Here is a 24,065-nt window from a genome sequence, read left to right on the forward strand (position 1 = left end):
CTAACAAATTAAACACAATTTAAATTCAACTATTGTTATTAATTTTTTTCGAAATCTTTATAAATTACTTTTTCAGTTGTTTGATTTATCAGGTTTTTCATAGGTTAAAATTCAACTTTTCTTGCTTTTCATTGAATTTCATATTGCATCTCCACATTAAAAAGGCTACAATGCTTTATGACGTCACATTTAAAGAACATATTTTTTTTTGGCAGATCATTGAATAGAAAGATAAATCTACCTGCAAATATCAGTTGTGAAACACATTTCCCCAACTGATCTTGTTTATAATATTTCTCCACTCTTGGTAGTTTTTTATTCAGCAAGACATGATTTTTTTAAATTCAGTTTTAATTTTCTGAGATAAGAGGTTACCTTGATGCCATGGTGTAATCTATTGTATTCTACAGCTTCATTCTTAAATGATTCCCTAAATAATCAACACAATCCCCCTCCCCAATCTGCCTGTGGGCATTTTGGCTTTAGTTAAATATCTTCTAACAACAGAACAACAATGTGGATAAAAGAGGGACACAATTTTAAAGGAAAAAAACAAAAAAAAGACAGGGCAATATATTCCATAATAAGTCACTGATAATGTGATTTTGGAGTATAATACTTTGCCTAATTGTAACTCAAAATGTACTCTTAACTCTTGTTCATTGTTTACAGAATTTATTGAAAAAGAAACAAATGTCCAATAATTCTTAAAACTGTTAGAGAAGATGAATAAGGAGTATCAAAACATTCTTACTTGTGATCTTTTTGGTTTAATTTGTTGCCACTTTTATTTAAATGAAGGAACATTATGTTTTCCAGTCTGTGTCCCCATTTAGTCTGTCTAGTATCAGGTTTAAGATGTGGGTTAAAATAGAAACGGTCAAGCTCAGTAAATTCCATAAAGATAAAACATGTCAAATAATGTAATTTCAACCGTTTGAAGGAACTGAATTAGATTGAAATTAATTTCTTCTAGTTGTCTGCCCATAGACCGTTATTTGTATTCCCTCGCTTCATAGGATATAACCATTCAGCACATGGCACTGTCGTGTGGGTATTCAATTTGAACTTTAGTTTTGTTTTTATTAGTCTTATGTGTATAGAGTTGGGTAGTCTATGGGCGATAGTAATTGTAGAAGAATTTGAAATTGAATGCTATTGTTTTTCAGGTAAATATTTTTAAAGTGCTAATTAGAATTAACAACTTTAAAAACAGGTGCAAAATTCGTCTTGTACATATATGAAAGTATTGTTAGCTATGAAGGTCACTCTGAAATATATCTAAACATTATAAATGGGAATTATCTTGTACATTTTTTAAAAGTTCAATTGACAGATTAACCTTCCTTTTTTTATTTAGAAAAGTGAGGATATGTACAGTCGTGTTAAAAGGCCAAGAAAAGTAATCAAAAGAGATATGTATGGTATTCCCATTCCTGATGACACCAGTGATGAGAACAAAGATGATGAGGATGATGATGATGGTAAGAAATCCTGAAGGAACTGAAAGCAAAAATGTGATTTTGATATATTGATAGATCGTAAATGTTTCCAGCTCTGATCAGCTGATTTTGGGCATTATGTTTTCATGTTTGTGCGACCGTTGGTTTGTCAATTCGTGATAAATTTGTATTTATTTTTGTACCTTAGTGTAGTTAAGACAATTTAAGAATATGTATGATAAATAACTTTATAATTTGAATACTATGAAGACAACATTTTTGTTTTCCTTATTTAAATACTTTCAAATTGATGTAACCATTTTGATGACATTAGTCATATCCACAAATTTTGGATTTCGAAATCATTGGATGCATTTTTATCTGCTCTTTCTTCAAAATCTGATGCCCTATATATAATATCCACCAACAGTGATAATATCATGTTATTTTGATAGACTCAAGTAGTGATGATGACGATGAAGAAGATGATGACGACGACAATGATGAAGAGGAAGAAGAGAAAAAAGAAAGAAGCTCATATAACCTCAGGGAACACAAACCACGAACTCAACTTTTTGAAGTACCAGTTGGTAATTAGCTTTGAATATGTTAGCCCATGGGATTTTGTACATTTTGGTTGCGCTCAACAAGTTTATAAGTCAGCTTTTGGAAAGCAAATAACTGAAAGTGTATTGCATATATTATACGAGTATAATCCCTGCAATAAATGTTTTAAAAAATGCATTTTTATAAAATTTATGACATAAAAAATAAGTCAAAATTACACGGATATATCAAATAAAACCATATAGTATTCATCACTTTTAAACAGTCACACTGTTTAAATGGAAGTATTTTTCCCTGTCAGCAAATTTATATAAAAAAATCTTGTTTAATATGTTTCAATTTTGTATTTTTTAATTGCAGTGGAAAGGAGGAAAAGAGTACAAAAGTTGTTCAGGGAAACTCCCCCGTTACCTCCAAAAAGAAGACAAAAATCTCATGTATACCAATCACCTGCTCACCGAAAATTGGAAATAAGGTTATTATTTTTCTGATATACTACACTGTAGAAAACATATTACATAAAGAATATCAGAGTATTGAAATGTGTTAATTTGCACAAACATCTATAAAAAAGATGAACCAACAGGACTTAGTTTTCTTCTTTGATTCTCAATGAAAAACATTATTCATATCTGTATATGCTGACCTCAATTTCATCATTCATTGAATGCATTGATAAAAATGTTTTTGTTTTTTAAACAGCTTTCTTTATACCTCTATACAGTATATTGAAAGATTGAAAGTCTTGCATGTTTCATCTGACTGTGAAATTATTATTTTGATGTTCAGTTTTTCTGATTAAGAAATTGGTCAACTGATTGATTGATTATTGGTTTTTAATGCCAATTTCAACACATTTGGCTTTATCATTGTGGGCAGTTTTTAGATTGTTGGAGTAAGTTAGTGAGAACCAACAAACTTTTACAGGAAAATTGCATTTTAGTACTTTGAGATTGAAATAGAAAGCACCTTGCCACTAGGTTGACTATTTGGTGTATATTTTTATTGAAATGAGTACATGTTTGTCTAGATGTGTTCAATTGACCATGACCTCATGTTCATAGGTCATTAGTCAATGTTAAGTTTTTCTTGAAATGTCTATTTGTCAGATACTAAAATTAACCAGAAGGTAAAACATATATGGTGTATGGAATGATTGTAAGATGTACATGTCCATCTGACCTTTAACTCATGTTTATATAACATTGATTAAGTTTATGTGATACCTATACTTTTTATTTATCAAATGCGAATGAAGTTCATTACAAACTTTCAGAAGAAAAGCACAATTTCATGGTAGTGATACTACATCATCATCGTCCTGTAGTGAATCAGATGATGAGGAAAGATTTAAAAGAAGAAAGGCAAAAAGTATGGCAAGAGCTAGAAATAGGTGCTTACCAATGAATATCAGTGCTGAGAATTTGAAAAACTCAAACGTTATCAAAGATAGAGTAAAAATAGGTTCCAGTTTGGCTGATGTTGATCCTATGAATGTTGACAGAACTGTGAGTATATGTATATATATTGTCAACTTTCTCTATATTTACTTGGCAACATAGACTTGATTTTGATTTTCTTCCTTCAAAAAAGTTAAGAAATCTCTCTTGAATTTTTGTAAATTTTCATTTTAATTGCTAGGAATTTTTAAGAATTATAAAAAAATGAAAAAGTAAATTGAAAAAAAATACTATATAATGTTGCCAATCATAATTGATGAAATTTTTGAGTTATGTGACATGACACTTTTGTTCTCATTGTAGATATTTTTCAAAATCATATTGATGTTAAATACCTGGATTATTATAAGATTGATGCAGTACATTCTTATTGTAATATCATTATTCAGGCATTGCTGTCACACATGGTAATATTATAACACTGTCATATTTAGGAACTTATTTATGACAAAAGCAGAATAAAAACTTCATTAGCCTAAAGTGTTATGTCCTGTAGTAATTTAACATTTATATGAAGATGCTACTCAGTACTGTATCATGTAAACCCTGAAAAGAGAATAAATGTTGATGTTCTTTTCATTCCTTCAGATACAGGGTCTTGTTATAGAATATAACAATGATCCTTTTGTTTACAGACAGTAGTGTATCTATAAATAGAAAAAAAATGTTATTACAATGATGTAATGGTTTGCTTTTAGTGCATTTTCAGCCATTTTAGTACTCAGATTATCGTAATAGAATTTAGATTCTTGCTTTTATTTTAAACATGTTTTATTACACATTTTCTTTATTTGATATTAACAGGTTAATTTTAACAGCGTTGGTGGATTGGGGAAACATGTGAGAGCATTGAAAGAAATGATTGTTTTTCCTCTCCTATATCCAGAAGTTTTTGAAAGATTTAAGTTGGCACCACCAAGAGGAGTGTTGTTTTATGGACCTCCAGGTAACTAAGATAGAAATAAAGTTATAACTGTCTTTGAAAAATGGCATTCAAAAATGATCATCATGTACATGGTGGATCCAGTTGAAAAATAGATGCAAGATTTCATATTGAATGATTAATATTAAGTATTAAAGAAATCATGAATTATGTATATTACACAGAAGACCATTGGATAGTTTAAGTGGTATTCAGAGTTTAGAAGGAACTATATCAATTTCTGAATTAAGTCATTTTATAGCTATTCTACCAAAAATGCATGTTGAAATAACAAAGAACCACTATTATGCAAAAAAATATAGTTGTAGAAAGTATAAAGTAGATGTTATGAACATAATTCCATCTGAATCTATTGTCTAAAATAGCAATTTTTCAACCAATAATCAATAGTATATCGTGACAACTCTGTATAACTAGAAATGTTAAAAGGATAATAGGACCTTGATTTATACAAGAAATTAAATACATTTTCTGTTCCAGTAAATTGAAAACCATAACAGATTTTACAGCGGATTCCATTGAGTGAGTAGCCAAAGGTAATATCTTGGGTTAGCTTGCTTGTTAGCTGAACTGTGAAGTCATTGTTAGGTTAAGTAAACTACCCTACTTTAAGAATAGACTTGTCCGACAGAAAACCAATAGATCTATCTGTTGGACTATGCTACTTCGAAAGGAGGGTAGTATACCTGACCTAATAATGCCTTCACGGTTCAGCTAACAAGCAAGCTAACCAAATATATTACCTTTCGCTACACACTCGATGGAATCATTTGGAATTTTTTTGTCATTGCAAAGTATGTCAAAATAACAAATGCATCTCTGGGTGATTAAGAATAGTACGAGGAGTCGGTTTGGGTTTCTGTCTGTCTGTCCTTTTGTCCTTGTTGTTGTCCTGACAGTCCATGAATTGGTCTATCCCATTAAATTTTTTGTCACATTTTTTTCAAAACAAAACAGGTTTATCCCTGTGATATGTTTTCACTTCCATTAATACTCATCAACTTCCTGTTTACAAAGTAGGGGCAGCATGTGTACAATACCTCACAGTTTAACTTGTGTAACTCTTTCTATTTTCAGGGACTGGAAAAACATTAGTTGCTAGGGCATTGGCTAATGAATGCAGTACAGGAAATAGAAGAGTGGGATTTTTCATGAGGAAAGGAGCAGATTGTCTTAGTAAATGGGTTGGTGAATCAGAAAGGCAGCTGAGATTATTATTTGATCAGGCAAGTTATTTCTGTTTACTGTTAACAGCCTGTGTTATTGAAAATGAATGAAATTGTATACATTTTGGAATGGATATCAGAAACTGAATATCAAATGTCATTTTGCACCAATTTTTTTCTTTCATTAAGGGGGCTTGCGGGTATAAATCTAATATTTTTTTTAAATATAGGATTTTGCTATATTTTTTTTATAAATGAACTTTATCATATACTTAATAGAAAATTGAAATAAACAAGTGGGGTCACCGTTCATTTAAGCTCATAATCTGCCTCCGAAATAAGCATACATTTTTGTTAATGTCCTTTTTTTCTGTTGAACTATAAGGAGAAATAGAGGTAATATCGAAATAAAAAAATAAACTAATTACAGAAATCACTTAAATATTACAATTATTTAGTTTATATACAGCTTATTTGAAAACAATAATAAAAAATATAGGTCACTGATGAGTTAAAAAAGATATTTCAATTTTAATGCCAAAAAAGGGTATTTTTGCACCAAAAAAAAGGGAGATAATTTGGAGCTTTTTTTCAATAATATATACATTTTAAAAGTCATCTGGGGCCAAACCAAATCAATTTTTTGGGTTGATTTTTGTACTGTATTATAAAGTAACAACAAATAGTGTAATAAATAAAATTTGTTATGAAAAAATAAATGTTAAATTTTTTGCTGAAATTTTTGTACTCGCGAGCATCCTTAAAACCTAATGACTTTTCTGGCAGGAAGAGGGCTGATGTTGCTTAAATAAGAATGCTTTTAGTTTCTGAGAATAGTATTTATTCTCCTTTAAATTTTATGTTATAAAGCATTAACCGCATTCATTGTTGATATAGGCTTACCAGATGAGACCATCAATTATTTTCTTTGACGAGATTGATGGTTTAGCACCTGTTAGGTCCAGCAGACAAGATCAGATTCATAGTTCTATTGTTTCAACATTGTTAGCTCTAATGGATGGCTTAGATAGCAGAGGAGAAATTGTTGTGATTGGTGCAACAAACAGAATAGATTCAATTGATCCAGCTCTGAGAAGGCCTGGAAGATTTGACAGAGAATTTTTGTTTCCATTACCTTCACAAGAAGTATGTTTAAAACAGACAAGATTATAAAATATTACATAATATACAACATTTGACTAAATTCTTATATAAGTCTTACTTTTAGGTTTTATTAAGTTTTTCTTCATGTCTGAAATATAGTGGCAGAACTGCATGTAAAATATTTATTATCCAATTCTATCAACAACTTCCATACCTCTGTCATTAGTACAAGAACAGTGATGCTAAATTATATACCACCCGATATCTCAAATCAAACCTCTACAGACAACTTTAAGGATGCACTCACTCTTGAGGTGCTCCTTAAAACATTCTCTCATCTAAACTAAATGTGCTTATTGTTATACGACCGCAAAAATTTTAATTTTTCGTCGTATATTGTTTTTATCTTATAGTTATAAAAAAAAAATTATAATAAATGTAAAAATTAAAACTTAAAAAATAAATCAAAGAATAATTGAAATTAACTTAAAATGACCTCATACTGGAAAAATGAGGACATGATGAATAAAATTTATGAATGCATGAATCCATTCATCAAGCAATTTCATTACCAGGCAATGGATGGAATGTGTTCAATGATTATTTTGTGCTCTTGGTATATAATATATGTTTATTTGTAATACATGTAATAAGGAAGAATGATTTTAGAAAAACAAATGAATTTACAGGCAAGAAGACAAATATTGCACATACATACAAAGGAGTGGAATCCAAAATTATCTGCTCCTTTTGTGAGTGAACTGGCAGAAAAAACAGTTGGTGAGTTTGGTTTATTTCATTTATTGCCAGATTTGCATGATTAAGATTGTTAAAAATATAATTTTGGTTTAGTGGTAGTTTTCAAGTATTTATACCCCCGCTTTGAAAAAAAATTTCGTCACATTTTTCTCACAACTTCCTGTTTACCGAAAACACATGTATCATTATACATCTGATAGCCAAGTTGAAAATTTTTCGTCACATTTTTCTACGGAACTACACAGGATTTCTGAAATTTGGTTTGAGGCTTGATATAAGTCAGCTGTACCATGTGATGCGTTTTCAGATTCATCACTCAACAACTTCCTGTTTACCGAACACTTGCATTTTTTTACACTATTGATATTATCCACTTGCTTTTACACATGATAGCCAACTTGAAATTTTCGTCACATTTTTTCTCAGGAACTACAATACAAGGATTTCTGAAATTTGGTTTCAGGATTTATATAAGTCAGCTATACCGTGTGATGCATTTTCAGATTCATCACCCGACAACTTCCTGTTTACCGAACACTTGCATATTTTTACACTATTAATATTATCCACTTGCGGCGGGGGTATCATCAGTGAGCAGTAGCTCGCAGTTTTACTTGTTAAAACTTTGTTATTTATAAATGTAATTTGAGTTTCATGATTCTTGTAGTTCATATGGTAGGATGCCTAAGGATGGTTGGGGATATTGTTCAAGAATATCATTAACATATTGTATATTATACTTCTGAAAATAGAATAGCTTAATAGTAAATGTTTTAACAATGTCTTATGACCTACATTGTCTGGTTGGAGTTGAGGTATATCAGTTGTCTTCTTTTCGAACTTCCAATGACTGCATAAAAAAAACCTGAATAGGTAAAGTGATCACTTGGTTTTTCTGTTTCCATTCATTATTAATATTCTATTTTAACAGGATATTGTGGTGCTGACTTGAAATCACTTTGCACTGAGGCTTCATTGTTGGCTTTGAGAAGAAGATATCCACAAATTTACACAACATCTGAAAAACTGCAACTGGATGTGTCTTCAATAAATCTTGCTGCTAAAGACTTCTTCAATGCAATGAATACGATTGTTCCTGCATCTCAAAGATCTGTTACCTCTCCAGCTCGTGCATTGTCAATGCGTGTTCAGCCTTTATTGAGAAATATTTTTAAACAATGTATAGATGCAGTTCAAAAAGTTTTTCCATCAGTATTTTCACAGCTGTCTTGTCTAGATGCTCCTGGTAAGTATTCTTTAAATGCTGTACTTAGTAAAACATCACAACTGGGATATATATTACTATATCAGTTAATGATTGGTATTCAACTATGTACAGATTATCATGTTTACGTCAAATATAATGCATGTTTGATAAGACTGAGTGAAAAATGTTCAAATTGTGTGAAGCAGATAAAAGGTTTATATTATCAGGTTTCAGTTTTGGAACCCTTTTTTTTCTCTTGTAGATTAGACTTTCAGTTATTATTTCCCACTAAAAAAAAGATTGAATCTTGGTTACGAAGCAGTATACAAGTTTTCACTATATGACTATTTATTTTAGATTCCTGCAAGTCTGATGTTCTCTTATAAGATGTATTAGTAAACCCTTGATAATTGGAATAGCAATGTATGAGCAACATGCATTCATATCTTTTTCAACTCTTCCTTCATATTGCATTAACTTTTACATAATTACATGCTATAATGTTAAGTCTTTATCAGCAAGTTTTATAAGTATTTATGAAATGAGATACATTTCTGTTTACAGCAAACAAAATGGCAGTTTATGATTTCTGTTTTTTTTTATTTTAATGCAAAGCAGGGGAAACAATGTCTTAACAGCTTTATAATCTTTCATGTATATTTTTTTAGCCACAACCAGTCAGCAGGAGTCAAGTACTAACTTGTTAGATCAGCTAGACAGTGACGAAGATGAAAATGCACCTAGTATATATGAAAATAAGGGTAAAGGAAAAAAGAAGAAAGAAGATAATGAACCAGAAACATTTTTAAGTTTTGCAAGGTAACATTGTATTAGTATGGGACTATATATCAAATAAACTGATAAATTTTGTTCTGTCTTTGTGAAAATGCTATTTCCCACCCCAAAAAAAATATTGTGTTTAGATTTTAGAGGAAAAGCACTTCTATATGACCAGAAAGAAAACTAAATGAATGACTTTAAGAATAAGATACAAGAAGAAAACATCAAATTGAAACTTGTACACATGTTTCACTGAACATAGAAAAGTAATAGGTTCAAATTTTGGTTAATGGTAGGATACAAATTTTGTTTAAGGTAGCTTATAATCAAAAGTCTCATCAACTTGAAACTTAGAGCACATATACCTTCTGAAGTGAACTGTTAGATTTATGTGCCAATTTAGCATTATTGACAAGAGTGAATGGTTCTTTAAACATGGAAATGTGATAGTGAGAATGGGACATGGTGTCCTAAGAGCAGATATTATTGTTTATGAATATACCTGAAAACCAAGTCAGTTTGAAGATGCTTGCCATACAAATGTATTGTAAATTGAAAAATGAAAAGTTCTTTTGGACTAGGTCTCATGTAGTCCTACTGATGTTTACAATAGTGTAATTTACAAAGCAAATTCTTCAATAAACGATGATAAAAGTGAATTTGTTTTCACATATGATACCGGATGTTTTTTTTTATATTAAACAGTTATGCTAGCAAGACTCCAACAACACACAGACCAAGAATGTTATTAGCTGGCCAACCAGGACAAGGGCAGACAACTCATTTAGCTCCAGGAATTCTTCATAACATGGAACAATTACCTGTTCATGTTCTTGATCTTCCCTCACTTTTTGCAGTCAGTACTAAAACTCCAGAAGAATCATGTGCTCAGGTAATTCTCCATAAGATACAGATATAGTATCTAATTAAACAGTATATGCCAGACGCGATACAAATAATAGATTATTATTGTAGGTAAGACATGTATTTCTTATTATTATACACATAAGTTAACTTTTCAAACCTTTAAAGAGAATGAGCTCCACCTGGGAAAGGAATTTTTTAAAATTTTATTATTAAATGGAGTTGTGAGCATTAACTAGCACTCTTATCTTATCCACCCTATTTGCAGATTCGACCTTAAGTTTATGTTCAATTTCATCAATAGGTTCTAGCTTCCCTCCTTATATTTAACAAGCTTTGCTTTTTAATATTACTGTTTTTTTTATCCAACCACCTACATGTATCAAATTAAGCATTTGAAATAAAGTGTTTTAATCTTTTAACAACACAACCTGTTAATGTTATTCAAAATTGTACTTGATGTAAATTTGTTTATGTAATTTTAGGTTTTCCGTGAGGCAAGACGTACTGCACCAAGTATTATTTACATGCCTGATATTGAGCAGTTATGGAGTGTATTAACTGACACATTACGTGCAACATTTATGATGATGTTAAATGAATTGGATCCAACTGCACCAATTCTTCTTTTAGCAACAAGTGAATGCCATTACAGCATGCTTGGGGAACAGGTAATAGCAGTTCATATAAAATTTGTTACATTTTTGTATTGATTTCTTTTCTATCCTAACTAAGATAGCCATGCAATCTCTCTTTTTCTTTTTTGTAACTCGGCCATGTAAAACAAAATTTTCACATAAGTGAAAAACAACCATGGCCTTGTATTTATTACCAAACAATAATACTTATGCGACTTGTAAATCAAAAGTTGTCTCCTTTATGACGATTTGTTGGAGACATGACTTCGCTTGATTTTAGCTTCTTCTTTCCCCAGACACATATTTGAATTTCACATTGCAAAACTATGAATGCCATGTCATTCAAAAACATTGCCACATCAGTGAGATCAAAACAGTGTTGTATGACCTTCATAGTTTCTTACTGAACTTGGTCCTACAACTAGAAACAGCCATTTTATTGTTCTCATATCTAGACAACTAGACAACTTCTCAAAACATAACAGACTACCAATTGTTTATAAATTGTAACAGACTACCAAAGATTTGTTTTCAGCATTAAAGTTCCGTATCTCAATTATATGATAAGTAACCCAATATTGCACTGTGTTATGGTTGTTTACTCTGTTTTATTTTGCAGTTGACACATATCTTCGACAGCAACTTCAGCCAAGTCATTAAGATGGCTTATCCATCAGAAGCTGAAAGAAGAGAATTTTTCAGAGACATATTGTTAAATCAAGCAGTGCAGCCTCCTTCTCAAAGGAAGCAAGCTGGTAAGCTTTATTTGAATGGAACTTTGTCTTAAAATATAGGCCTGGTCTCCAAAATATTCTTATTATCTGGATTACACTTGCCATTTTTCATAAATTACCCCAAGAGTTGTAACAGTTCCTTCAGATAACAGATATTTCTATTTTTGAAACCTCAACAAAGCTAGAAATAGATCGTTTTCAATGTTAGAAACAATTTGAAAATAATTTTTAAGTTAAGGTATTTAAATTTTTATATTTTATTTCTGTCACGTTTGAATACTGTGGATTCATTTATTTTTCGTGGGCACCAATTTTGTGGGTGAAGGAGCACTTGCATATTTGTGGACATTTAATTTCTTGGTTTTGCCAAAGTCCTACAAATGCAAGCCTTTAGAACATTTGTCATTCGTTGAACATTTAATTTCATGGTTCACCTATATCAACGAAATCCACAAAAATTGGTATCCAACGAATAATAATGAATCCACAGTACCCTCATTCTAACGTTAGTTATACCAATATAAAAGATAGAGAAACAAATTAGAACTTTCAATTGTTTAAAGATAGAATATTCTTTGAAGTGATTGAACAGCATCATTTCAAATCAAATTAATAATGGGGTATGATATCAGCAATGACTTGATGAGTTTGTAAATCATCGCAGATCAATTATTTTTACAGGAGTAATGTCCTTGGAAATATTAGTGCTCTGAATTGTCATATTTTTATTAGATGTCTATCAAAGGTTTATCGGTCTGCACCAAAATCTTAACCAACTACCAGCAAAAATTTACTATTCCTCAATTGACCAAATTTTTTTTTTTACTATTCTGAAACATAGGACTTATAGCTTACGCTGCAGACTGTTTTTATTGATCAGCAATGTCTTGGACAATTTTGAAAATTAGAGCTGATCAATTATATTTAAAGAAGTAATGCCCTTTTGAAAAATGAATTTTTGGAAACTTGCACTGTAAGCACTCAAACCTACATTTATTGTAGGCTTGTTTTGAAATTTTCATCAAAGTTTATACCAGGAATTAACTGCACAACTGCTCTTATTGTTCACAAGATTGATCCTCCTCCCCTTTACAAAAAAAAAGAAGTTTTAAGAACAATTTAAAAGGTATAGCAGTCAGTCTAAATAATGAAAACTAAAACTGTACTGGTGACTTCAAACAGTGTGTGATAAAATAAATATGTCTACAATTGTGCTGTGTAGTTTGTAGATTTGCACAAGTTAAAGGATTTAAAGATTTACACTAATTAAACAAAACATCTTCAGTTACATGTAAGTGATATTTATAATTTGATGTCATGACATGCCTTATTTCTGACTAAACTTTGTCATTTATTTGATTAATGACTTAATAATTTTTTTTGGTCAGATAATAGCAAGTTTCCATTTACTGAGTTTCGACTGACTGCTGTTCATTTTAACTGTGATATAACTTTTTAAGTTTATTGAAAAACTTTACAGATTTTCAGAATTCAGACTGTCCAAATAGTTTTGGTAGAGGTAGCTTTTTAGAGAATTGTTGAATTTGCATGAACGACTTAGTTATGTTTGTGATGAACCGATGAAAAATGTGTTTTCTTAGTTATTAGTTTCTTTGTATGTAATTTGTTAGTTACGAAAAAGTGTTTGAACAGAGGATCCTTTGATGCATGCTTATAACAGAAATGTTTGTCAAAATATGAAATTTTTTAAAAATAGTAATTTCACACATCTCATCCTCTTCTGCAAACTATGAAATATTTGTAGATGTTTTGTTTGTTTGCCTGACAAAATTTTGTGGAGTTAATGAATACAGCCTTAAAATGTATAAAAAAACAGTTTTTATTGTCGAGCCTGCAACTTTTGTTGCAGAAAGCTCGACATAGGGATAGTGATCAGGCGGCGGCGTTAGCTAACTTCTTAAAAGCTTTATATTTTAGAAGGTGGAAGACCTGGATGCTTCATACTTTGTATATAGATGCCTCATGTTACGAAGTTTCCGTCAGTCACATGTCCAATGTCCTTGACCTCATTTTCATGGTTCAGTGACCACTTGAAAAAAAAGTTCAAATTTTTTGTAATGTTGAATTCTCTCTTATTATAAGTAATAGGATAACTATATTTGATATGTGCGTACCTTGCAAGGTTCTTATGTCTGTCAGACAGTTTTCACTTGACCTCGACCTCATTTCATGGATCAGTGAACAAGGTTAAGTTTTGGTGGTCAAGTCCATATCTCAGATACTATAAGCAATAGGGCTAGTATATTCGGTGTATGGAAGGACTGTAAGGTGTACATGTCCAACTGGCAGGTGTCATCTGACCTTGACCTCATTTTCATGGTTCAGTGGTTATAGTTAAGTTTTTGTGTTTTGGTCTGTTGTTCTCATACTATATGCAATAGGTCTACTATATTTTTTGTATGGAATGATTGTAAGGTGTACATGTCTAGCGGGCAGATGTCATGTGACCTTGACCTCATTTTCATGGTTCAGTGGTCAAAGTTAAGTTTTTGAGTTTTGGTCTTTTTATCTAATACTATATGCCATAGGTCAACTATATTTGGTGTATCGAAATATTTAATGATCTTTATGTCAGTTGCGCAGGTTTTATTTGACCGTGACCTCATTTTCACGGTTCATTGCACAGTGTTAAGTTTTTGTGTTTTGGTCTATTTTTCTTAAACTATAAGTAATAGGTCAACTATGTATGTTGTATAGAAGCATTGTTAGCTGTACATGTCTGCCTGGCATGGTTCATCTGACCTTGACCTCATTTTCAAGGTTCATTGGTCTTTGTTTAGTTATCTTGGTTAATGTTAAGTTTATGGTACAGTTGTTATAAAGCTTAGCTTTTTACTTAGGACTATCAACATAATATCAATGATTAGTATAGAAGGCGAGACATTTCAGCGTGTGCACTCTTGTGCCAATACTTCTAGGTAAAATGAAGTATTTTGTGAGAGTACATTTATATATTGGCGCCAAAGTTTTAACAGATAACTGATAACAGTCTTTTTCTTCCGAGATTTTAAGTAATTTTTTAGCTTATGCAAGTAGACATATATTTGATGTTTTGAAAATATTGCATTTAGTTTTATATTAATTCAAAAATATATTTTATGTATCATAAAATATTGATATTGTATGTCACCACAGCATAAGCATTTTATAAAAACTAAATCCAAATTACAATCTGATAAGTATTATTGAATTCAATAATCACTATTATTACTGTTCTGTTCACTCAATCTATGCACTAAAATCTATAAAACTGAGAATTTTACAGTCCAATTAGAATCTGTCTTACCTTGATATACAAACCATGAATCTCCAACCCCTTATCATGTTCCACAGACTGGATTTTTCTTCCCCTTTTTAGTTCAAATGTTCAATTGTCTGATAATATATATGTGTTCATGAAATACAACTTATACTTAATTTGGAAGTTTTACATTGTTGAAATGTTAGTTTTTTTGGAGGGTTTATGTTGGAGAAGTCCTTCATTAACAGGCTGAAACATAGTTGCTGTTGTATTAGCATATATCTCTGTGTTAACAGTTTAATTTGGCTAAGTTTGACTAATTAGTTCAGTTTTTACAATTTTGATGTCAAGGATGAATTATTAGTAAGGAAGTTAGTGCTTTGTTGTAAGTAACATTATCATTCAATTTCAGCAAAAAGATTTTTAGAAATATTACCAAAGGCTGCACCACCAGAACCAAGGAAATATTCAGCAAGGGAATTGGAGAAGATTTATGAACAAGAAGAAACTACACTCAGGGAATTACGTCTGTTTCTCAGGGATGTTCTTAACAAATTAGGCAGAGACCGAAAATTCCATCTCTTTGCTAAACCTGTTGACACAGAGGATGTAAGTTACATTGTTGTAATACCAATGCATTTTGAAATGAATAGATACAAGATATGTTTTACCATGCATAATTTAGAGGAATTTCTAAGAATTGTTTCTGAAAATTGACTGCCTCAAATTTGCCTCATATTTTGCAATCATATTAATTTTCTGACATAGGAAAATGTAAAATGATGTCTACTGCTAAATTTCAAATATTATGCTGAAATGACTAATAACTAACTGAAAAGATTTGTTATAACAAAATAAACAAAATGGCAGCAATCCTTTTGCGCCAAATGATAATTTTGAGATGTATCAATTGTGCCATATATTTTTTTCAAAGCCATCAATTGTGCAAATACACAGAATTTACTTGTGCCAATTTTCTTGTACACATATAAATCATACATAATGATAAAATTGGATACCTTTAAGAGTATATATTTTATTGGTCTTTTGGTGCTGAACAAATCAAATGTAAGGTGAGTATACGATTGCATAGAGAATGAATCATTAGTAGTTTGATTACAGTGCTCTAGCTAGAAATCAAAAGGGGCAGGGTGCCAATGGAGGGCAGGGCACTTTTTATGATAAGAAAAGGCACTGCTATTTTTTTTGTCTACGTTTCTGTGTGTATCACGAGTTAACGAATCTCTTTTTTTTTACTGTATAATTATGTTGTTTTTTTTAAATAAAGATGCATTTTAACTATAGTCTTTATTTCATTGTTTGTGTAGTTATGATTTATATAGTACATCTTCATCAACATATTATGTGTTTATAGGTTAGCTTCACTCTACCCATTGTCGAAGAATTTTTTTTCTATCTTTATAAGAATTTCAGCTTTTTAAACGTATTATCTCTATCTTTTGGTGTATACTAATTTATCAATGTTTAGAACATGGATTGCTAAAAGTATAATTATCAAACAGAAATTGCAATATATTTTTTTTAATATGTTCATAGACAGTTAATATCCTTAAGGTAACATTATTATGTTATTATATATTCAATTGGTTCTTTATTCCTTTTTTTGATACTAGATAATATTTTTAGAGCACAAATTTGTAATAAGCTAAAACAGGGGAAGTAACTCCAAAATTAATTTCCAACACGTTTGCGTTAATTAAAAACTGTGCTTGTCGCTAACAAGTTGAGATGGAAGGCATTTCTGAGAAGGTATAGTTTTATTTTGATGACTTAAATTCAATTCTAAAGTCATGAAAGTCTTCATTTATACACTCTTCCATTGTGACTTGGAAATCGAAAATGCTGACCCAAGCTAAACACACTTGCTGACACATTCATCAAATGTATGACAAAAAGATACATTGTCCTAATTAAATTACCTAGATATTAACACCTTTGAAGTCTTTGTTATTGTAATTGATTATAATGACATGATTAACCTGGGGGCAATCACACAGGTGTCAGATATGTAATTAACTTGGAGATCAGAAATCGATGAAACAAAAGGCAATTTTACCAAAACGGCACAAGAGAATTTTGGAAAAAGACGTCAGGGCAGAAGGGCGCGGATGAAGGCACACAGGGCGCGGATGAAGGCACCCAGGGCGCGGCTGAGGGCACCCAGGGCGCGGCGCCCTTCTATTTTGGGCTAGCGAGACCACTGGATTAGTACTTAACCATGTTAACCAGAAAAGTATCTTCTAAATCAGAATTTGTCTTTCAGGCATATCTAGTTGAATAAAGTAAATATTTTTTTTGTAGGCTCCTGATTATTATGAAATTATTAAACATCCTATGGACTTAGGAACAATGATGTCAAAAATAGATCTACATCGCTACCAAACTGCCAAATCATTTCTTGATGATATAAGCCGTATTTGCCTGAATGCTTTAGAATATAACCCAGATAAAACTCCTGCGGGTGAGTAAAAATTCTGAACAAAGCTGTTGGTATACCCATGGTGTCTACAGTAACGTATTATGAATAAAGGAGATTTAGGGTATATGACCTGTTTTCAAGATTCGATTAGCAATCTGTCAACTATATGTGGTGTATAGTGTATTTGTAAGGTGGTCATGTCCATCTGGTAAGATTCACTTGATTGACCTCATTTTCATACTTCATTGAGCAATGCTAAGTTTCATGATTAGATTCATTTCTCTGATACTGTAAAATATGGTAGCAGTATTTGGTATAGAGAATACTTGTAAGGTTCATATATGTCTGTCTAGCAGGTTGAACCTGACCATCTGACACCACATTTCATTGATCAGTGATAATGATTATTTAATTTGATGCAAAGCCTGCATGCAGTAAGATAAGAAATTTAGGTCATTTCAGTGTGTGCTTTTTGTTTATTTTATTTCCATGCAGCTGGAAGATCCAACACCTCATGATTGCTTCACCATCTTTTCTTTATGAAGACATATTAGGAAGAACTAGCTTTCATATTTCTCTCATGAATTATACGCTTGTTGCTTTAATAACATGTGGAAAAATCCAAATATTTATCAAAATAAATAGTTGAAATTGATTTTTATGAAAGGTAGAGCAATTAGACATAGAGCTTGTGCATTGAAAGATACAGCTGAGGCAATACTAAAAGTAGAACTTGATCCTGAGTTTGAAGCACAGTGTCAAGAATTGGTAAATTCAAGAAAGAATAGAGGTAGGTTCTTTAAGGATGTATATCAAATTAGCAAAGTAACACACAATGACACAACTGTTTAATTTGATATCCAAGAAAGAATATTAAATGCACATAAAACAGAGTTGTAGTTTCGTGTATAATTTGTGGGAAAAAATAAACATTTGTAAACGTCTAAATGCCTTGGTGAGCTACAATTACGATGAGAACAAATAAAACAGATGTTTTTCTAGACTATGCCATCTGTCTCATAGAAAGAAAAAAATTAAATTGCCTAGCAGAAAAATCAGAACTAAGTGTAAAATTTTCATTTTTGAAATGCTTGTAGGGCATATCTGAAATATCTATTTTTTCATTATTTTGGCTTCAACTGGATCTGCAACCAGAAGTCATGGAAGTAATTCACTTAGTGTATTAATAATTTTCAAAGTACATATTTGAGCTCAAAATGTTCTTTAAACCTGAGAAACATGACAATAGATAGACAATAGATAGCCTATGATTGAGGGAACATGCATCAACCTTAAAATTAATATCGTAAAGTTAACCTTTAAAAGTAAGAAGAGATATTGGAGCCAAACAACAGTATTTTGGGTAAGACCTTAGTATTATGGTGTCTGATGGTAAGGGTTGAGATAGTGAGTTTTTCTTTTTCTAGAAATTGTGTTTTATTTGCTTTCCATATCTATCGGTTTGTATTGAAAATTAAGTTATTATCAAAAAGCATATTTTGACTACATGTTTTAGGTTTGTCTTCAGTAACCATGGCTAAGATGCATCCTTTTCTTACCTTTAGAGATTCTCTTTTATTTGCTTTCAGGTATAGATCCACAACAATCTGCCCCAAACTTTTACCATACAAAACCATTGCAATCCACATCTACATCTTATAAGCCATTCACAAGTAATCCTGATAATAGATCAAGAACAAGTCGTAGATTGAGAGGATTGGATATAGAAAACACATCTCCTTTAGAACATGTAGAAAAACAATGGGCTGTAGAAAAAAGTATAAGAAAGGGTTCACCAGAAAAGACACCAGAAAAAAGAGACAATTCTGCAAGTGATGGTGAAGCCGTAATAAAACAGCTTACATCTTCAAAAAAGAAACAGCATTCTTGTAGAAAAGCAATTTCAGGTGATGACTGTTCAAGATCAGTAAAAAAACCACTAGCTAAAAAAGATATATGGAGTAGTTCAGGTTACAGGTCAAGGCGAAAAAAAAGAAATCCATTGTCTGCATCTCCAAGTAAAGATTCTCAGTTTTCTGATTCAGGAGTGAAAGACTCTAGATTTTCAGATACCGATGACTATGATGTGTCCGAAGTTATTGCTAATTGCAACTCATCACCTGTTTCAAAAACCTCAGGGAAATCACCAGAACAGGAGGAAAAATCTTCAGGGAGAAGAAACTCTGTGTCCTCAACAGGGAGACGAAGCTCAATTTCAAGTAGATCTCGTGACCGATCAAAAGACCGGTTTGAATCACCTCATCGTCAATCTTCATCAAAATCACCAACACGAAACACATCAGGGAAATCATCAGATAGAAGGAGATCAAAATCACCTGATAGACAATCAACGTCAAAAGAAACAAGTGGACATCCCACTCTAAAAAAACATACACCATCATCTCAGAAAGGTGGTGAAAAGAAATTAGAATTATCTGTAGTAGTAGAAAACATATCGCCAAATAAGTCAGGGAAAATGTCACCGAGGGTAGGTACAACTAAACCAATGGAGACAGACAGTGGAATCAGTAGTTCTGTTGATAGTAATGGAGATTCTGTTGATAGTGTTGAACATGCCAAGTTATTAGCCAGTCAGGTAAAACTTTTGAATTCTTCAACCTCTGTCCAAACAGAACATCCATTATCATTAAATGTATTGCTGGATGTGGTTTCATTTGCATAACTTTTCCTGCTTGCTCTGCCCTTGCTTGCCATCATTACATAACAAAACATTTTTTTTACTACTAGTCCTGAGGTATTGTCGCTCTTTTCTTCAAGAGCACATTACATTTGCTGTTTTAGGGATTAATTTGCATGTTTTCATTTTAAAGGTCGCACAGGTAAATGTAAGAATACTTAAGAATCAATATACTGTGGATTCATTTATTTTTCGTGGGTATCAGTTTATGTAGATTGAGAAAAACTTGCATATTTGTGGATATTTGGTTTTGGTTTTTTGCCTTTCTCTACATACAAAGCCCATACAAAATTTGTAATTGGTTAAAACATTTGAATTCATGATTCACCTGTACCAGGGAAACCCACAAAAATTGGTATCCAACAAAAAATAATGAATCTTACAGTATATGTTGAACAGTTTCTTGAGGTAATGCATATTGATCGTTGTATCAATTATATTAAATGTCCCCTGTAGAAAACCAGTTAGGTTAAGTCAGTTTGGAACTTTGAGTCAAGACACATAAGTTTTATTTAACTAGTAATATATAAACGACATAATTTTACCTGTGTTAACCTGTAAAATGAATGCTTTCAATGTAATATTAACCTGCTTGCAAACAATCATGAAAATGATTTCTATAAAATCAGAAATTAATGCCTGCATGTATTATTGTGATTTATGAAGAATGGACTATATTCAGGAAAATCTGTATACAGATTTATATATCTGCTATCATAATGCAATCACGTATTAATGAGAATCTTATATATCACATCATTTACATTAATAAAAGTATCACAATTATATCTGAATTTCCAGTGTTACCTGCAAATGTAGTAGCACTGGTCTACTGTTATCTATTAACTTTCCTTAAAGTTGATAATAAAAATACTAGCCATTTTTTATCAACCTTATGGGTGTATAGTTTCAAATTTATTTTCCATCTGTCAGACCTATGATTATGGTAGCTGTTACTACTAACAAAATGTAGTTTTAAAATCTTACAAAAGTTTCTGTCATTGGCTGTAGCATACTTGTAAATTTTTATAGGATTTACACGTTTATTATTTAACAGAATTAATAATATTTTGGTGAAATCTTTTGGTTGGAAAGTGATTGAGCAACTTAAAAAATAATAATCAATAATTTGTACATAGATGGGAATGGAAATGGGGAATGTGTCAAAGAGACAACAACCCGACCAAAGAGCAGAACAAAGAACAGCCAAATGCCACCAATGGGTCTTCAACACAGCAAGAAAATCCCACCCCGAGGTCAGGGTTCAGCTGGCTCCTGTGTACTAGTTCAATGAAAATGGACACACTAAACTCCAAAAAATATAAATGAACTAAAAATAAAAAAAAACCATACAAGACTAACAAAGGACAGAGGCTCCTGACTTGGAACAGGTGCAAAATGCGGCAGGATTAACGTGTTTTGTAAAATCTCAATCCTCCCAATATACCTCTATAGGCAATGTATAATAAACAAACAGTAATACACACAGTTAAACTCAGTTTAAAGGAAATCTGAGTACGATGTCAGAATAGGTAACAAAAGAAACTATTTAAGCAAAATCAAAAAAAGACAATGATACATAAATTATATCTAAACTATTTTCTAATAACTACCTTAAAAGTTTATAAGTAACAAATCAATGTAAAAATGTAGCTATTCTGTGTAAGTTTTTATGTCTAAATTCAGTTCTCCAATATAACTTACAATCATTTTACTTGTATTTGTAACAAAAGTATTTACCAGAAGATAAAATCATAGGAATTTTCTTTATTCAAATGAAAAGTTTCACAACTAAATGAGTTCCTGTATCAAAATTGATATAATAATTAAATTATGCAACTGTTAAGAAAAGTTTGTAAAAGTACATGTATATGTTAAAAAAATTGTTTCTTATTGAGCCGTATGCATTGTTATTAAAAAAAAATGCCTCTTTTATTCATTTTTCTTCAAATTTGTTGTGTTATAGTTAACAATAGTTAAGCTTAACAGGATATGGTATAATCGGCAAAAAATTATGAATATCTTGTTCAACTTCCAAGGACAAGTTATTGTTTAATTTTTATAGAACATGTTATGTTCATGTCCTCTTTTTTTTTTTTTTTAGAAATTGAATACATCTCAGGAAGGTGCTACCTCGAAGCAAGACAGTGAAGATGAAAAAGGTTTGTAAGCAAAATAGGTCTTTTGTTTTGATACTTACCATATGTAATAAACTTTATCATACATTTAGAAGTAAATACAGTAGTTTTAAATATTTGATAAATGGCCTGCTGTATAATCCAGATCGCGCCACTTTGATGCCCTTTATCATACCCCTACTCATTTTTTTTTTTTTTTTTTAATACATTAACTCCGTTTTAGTTGATGCAAGCTTCTTCAAATTTTTCCCCTCAAAATGGGTTCTTAATGAACGGCCATTCGGTCGTGGCACAATTTATTGAATGAAGTCATTGTTTGGAATGTGACATCACAAACGTTGAATTTTCATATTTCTGATACATGAAATGCAACTATAAAAGGAACTCAATGAAATACCATACAAAACACACAAAAAAATACAGTAAACAATTTTTTTGTTAAACAACAGCACGCAAATCGTAAGATAACCCAGGTGCTTCGGATGAGTAATTGAGCGGTCCTTTTAAGCTTTTAAAACAAGACAAAAGTAGAACTGAAGGTAACCCAGGTGTTAGGAATCAGAAAGCAGTTCATATGTACTCTCCTGTTGAAATATATATATGATAAATAGAGAATAATACATGGCAAAATCCGTATCATATGTCGTATCATCCCGAGACACCAATATCAGCCCAAGGGCCTGAGGCCAGAGGGATGATATTGGGCGAGGGTGATAAGGCATGTGATACGGAATTTGCCATGTTTTATACGCTTTATCATATATTTCAACAAGAGAGTTATACTATATGAACTGTTCACTGGGTTACCTTCAGTTCTACTTTTGTCTTGTTTAAAAGCCTTAAAAAAACTGCTCAATTACTTATCCAAAGCACCTGGGTTACCTTACAATTTGCGTGCTGTTGTTTTAAAAATATTTTGTTTATCACATATTCAAAACTACTGTATTTACTACTAAACATATGTTAAAGTGTATAAAACATGGCAAAATCTGTATCACATGCCGTATCTCCCTCGACCAATATCATCCCTTGGGCCTAAGGCCCTCTGGCTGATATTGGTATCTCGGGATGATAGGGCATATGATACGGATTGTACCATGTATTATTCTCTATATTACAGAATTTGGGGTAAAGGGGGATTGAGGTGGGTTGTTGTCACATTTTAGGAAGATGCCCTGCAATTTTCACCTATATTTTCTCTTTCTTTTAGTCAGGAATCATACCCATGTAGTGGATATGAGCCCACTACTATGAGACCAACTAACAGTTTAGTTAATATGCCATGTTGTGTGCAAAATATTGTCTGTAAAACTTGACATGAAGTATTATGAGGATCAAGAGGAGTGAACACCACTTAATGATGAAAATTATATTTTTGAAAACCAATACCTGCAAGTCATTGCAAAACTGAACCTTGTCTATATATATCTTAGATTGAATTCAATTCATTTACTAAATTTAAGCACTAACTTGTAGTGTATGTATCAGTTATTTTATGAATGTGTATTTTGCTTATTTAATATATTCATGAATAAATTTAAAGATACAAAAATATGCATTCAGATTGTTAGTAATTTTTTGTACTTTTATATCAACAGTTACATCACCTAAATTCAGGGCTACAAGGTCACGCCTCCAAACAGAAGATCATGAACATGCCTTACAGATTCTAGAGGAAGAAGCAATGCCAGTTGTAGTTGACCTAGAACGTTTGAATAAACTTTTAGATAATACTGTTGCATTGACAAAGAACTACAGAATTGAGAAGTTGGAGAAATTGTACAGTCTTTATAGTAACTGTATTTATTGCTATCGACAAGACCATGATAAAACATCAATGATTGAAGTAAGCAATTTCTACTT

The 24,065-nt window shown here is 31.4% G+C and overlaps 1 protein-coding gene across 4 annotated transcripts in view; it reads left to right on the forward strand.

Moving 5' to 3' along the window:
• Positions 1-24,065, forward strand: part of LOC139525715 (ATPase family AAA domain-containing protein 2-like) — a 34,740-nt gene that overhangs the window by 6,839 nt on the left and 3,836 nt on the right. Inside the window, exons 5-24 of one of the 4 annotated variants that reach the window (XM_071321113.1) lie at positions 1,361-1,484; positions 1,898-2,032; positions 2,370-2,484; positions 3,286-3,517; positions 4,274-4,415; positions 5,490-5,638; positions 6,476-6,724; positions 7,372-7,462; positions 8,373-8,687; positions 9,317-9,467; positions 10,134-10,320; positions 10,778-10,963; positions 11,550-11,685; positions 13,145-13,183; positions 15,339-15,535; positions 17,249-17,408; positions 18,034-18,156; positions 18,956-19,962; positions 22,169-22,226; positions 23,801-24,048. In XM_071321113.1, coding sequence (XP_071177214.1) covers positions 1,361-1,484; positions 1,898-2,032; positions 2,370-2,484; positions 3,286-3,517; positions 4,274-4,415; positions 5,490-5,638; positions 6,476-6,724; positions 7,372-7,462; positions 8,373-8,687; positions 9,317-9,467; positions 10,134-10,320; positions 10,778-10,963; positions 11,550-11,685; positions 13,145-13,183; positions 15,339-15,535; positions 17,249-17,408; positions 18,034-18,156; positions 18,956-19,962; positions 22,169-22,226; positions 23,801-24,048 — 4,044 coding nt within the window. The remainder of the gene's footprint in view (positions 1-1,360; positions 1,485-1,897; positions 2,033-2,369; positions 2,485-3,285; positions 3,518-4,273; positions 4,416-5,489; positions 5,639-6,475; positions 6,725-7,371; positions 7,463-8,372; positions 8,688-9,316; positions 9,468-10,133; positions 10,321-10,777; positions 10,964-11,549; positions 11,686-13,144; positions 13,184-15,338; positions 15,536-17,248; positions 17,409-18,033; positions 18,157-18,955; positions 19,963-22,168; positions 22,227-23,800; positions 24,049-24,065) is intronic. The other 3 variants (XM_071321115.1, XM_071321114.1, XM_071321116.1) reach the window with 3 other exon arrangements.

The sequence above is a fragment of the Mytilus edulis genome, chromosome 1 (assembly GCF_963676685.1).
Source record: "Mytilus edulis chromosome 1, xbMytEdul2.2, whole genome shotgun sequence".
In the NCBI taxonomy this organism is placed as follows: domain Eukaryota; kingdom Metazoa; phylum Mollusca; class Bivalvia; order Mytilida; family Mytilidae; genus Mytilus; species Mytilus edulis.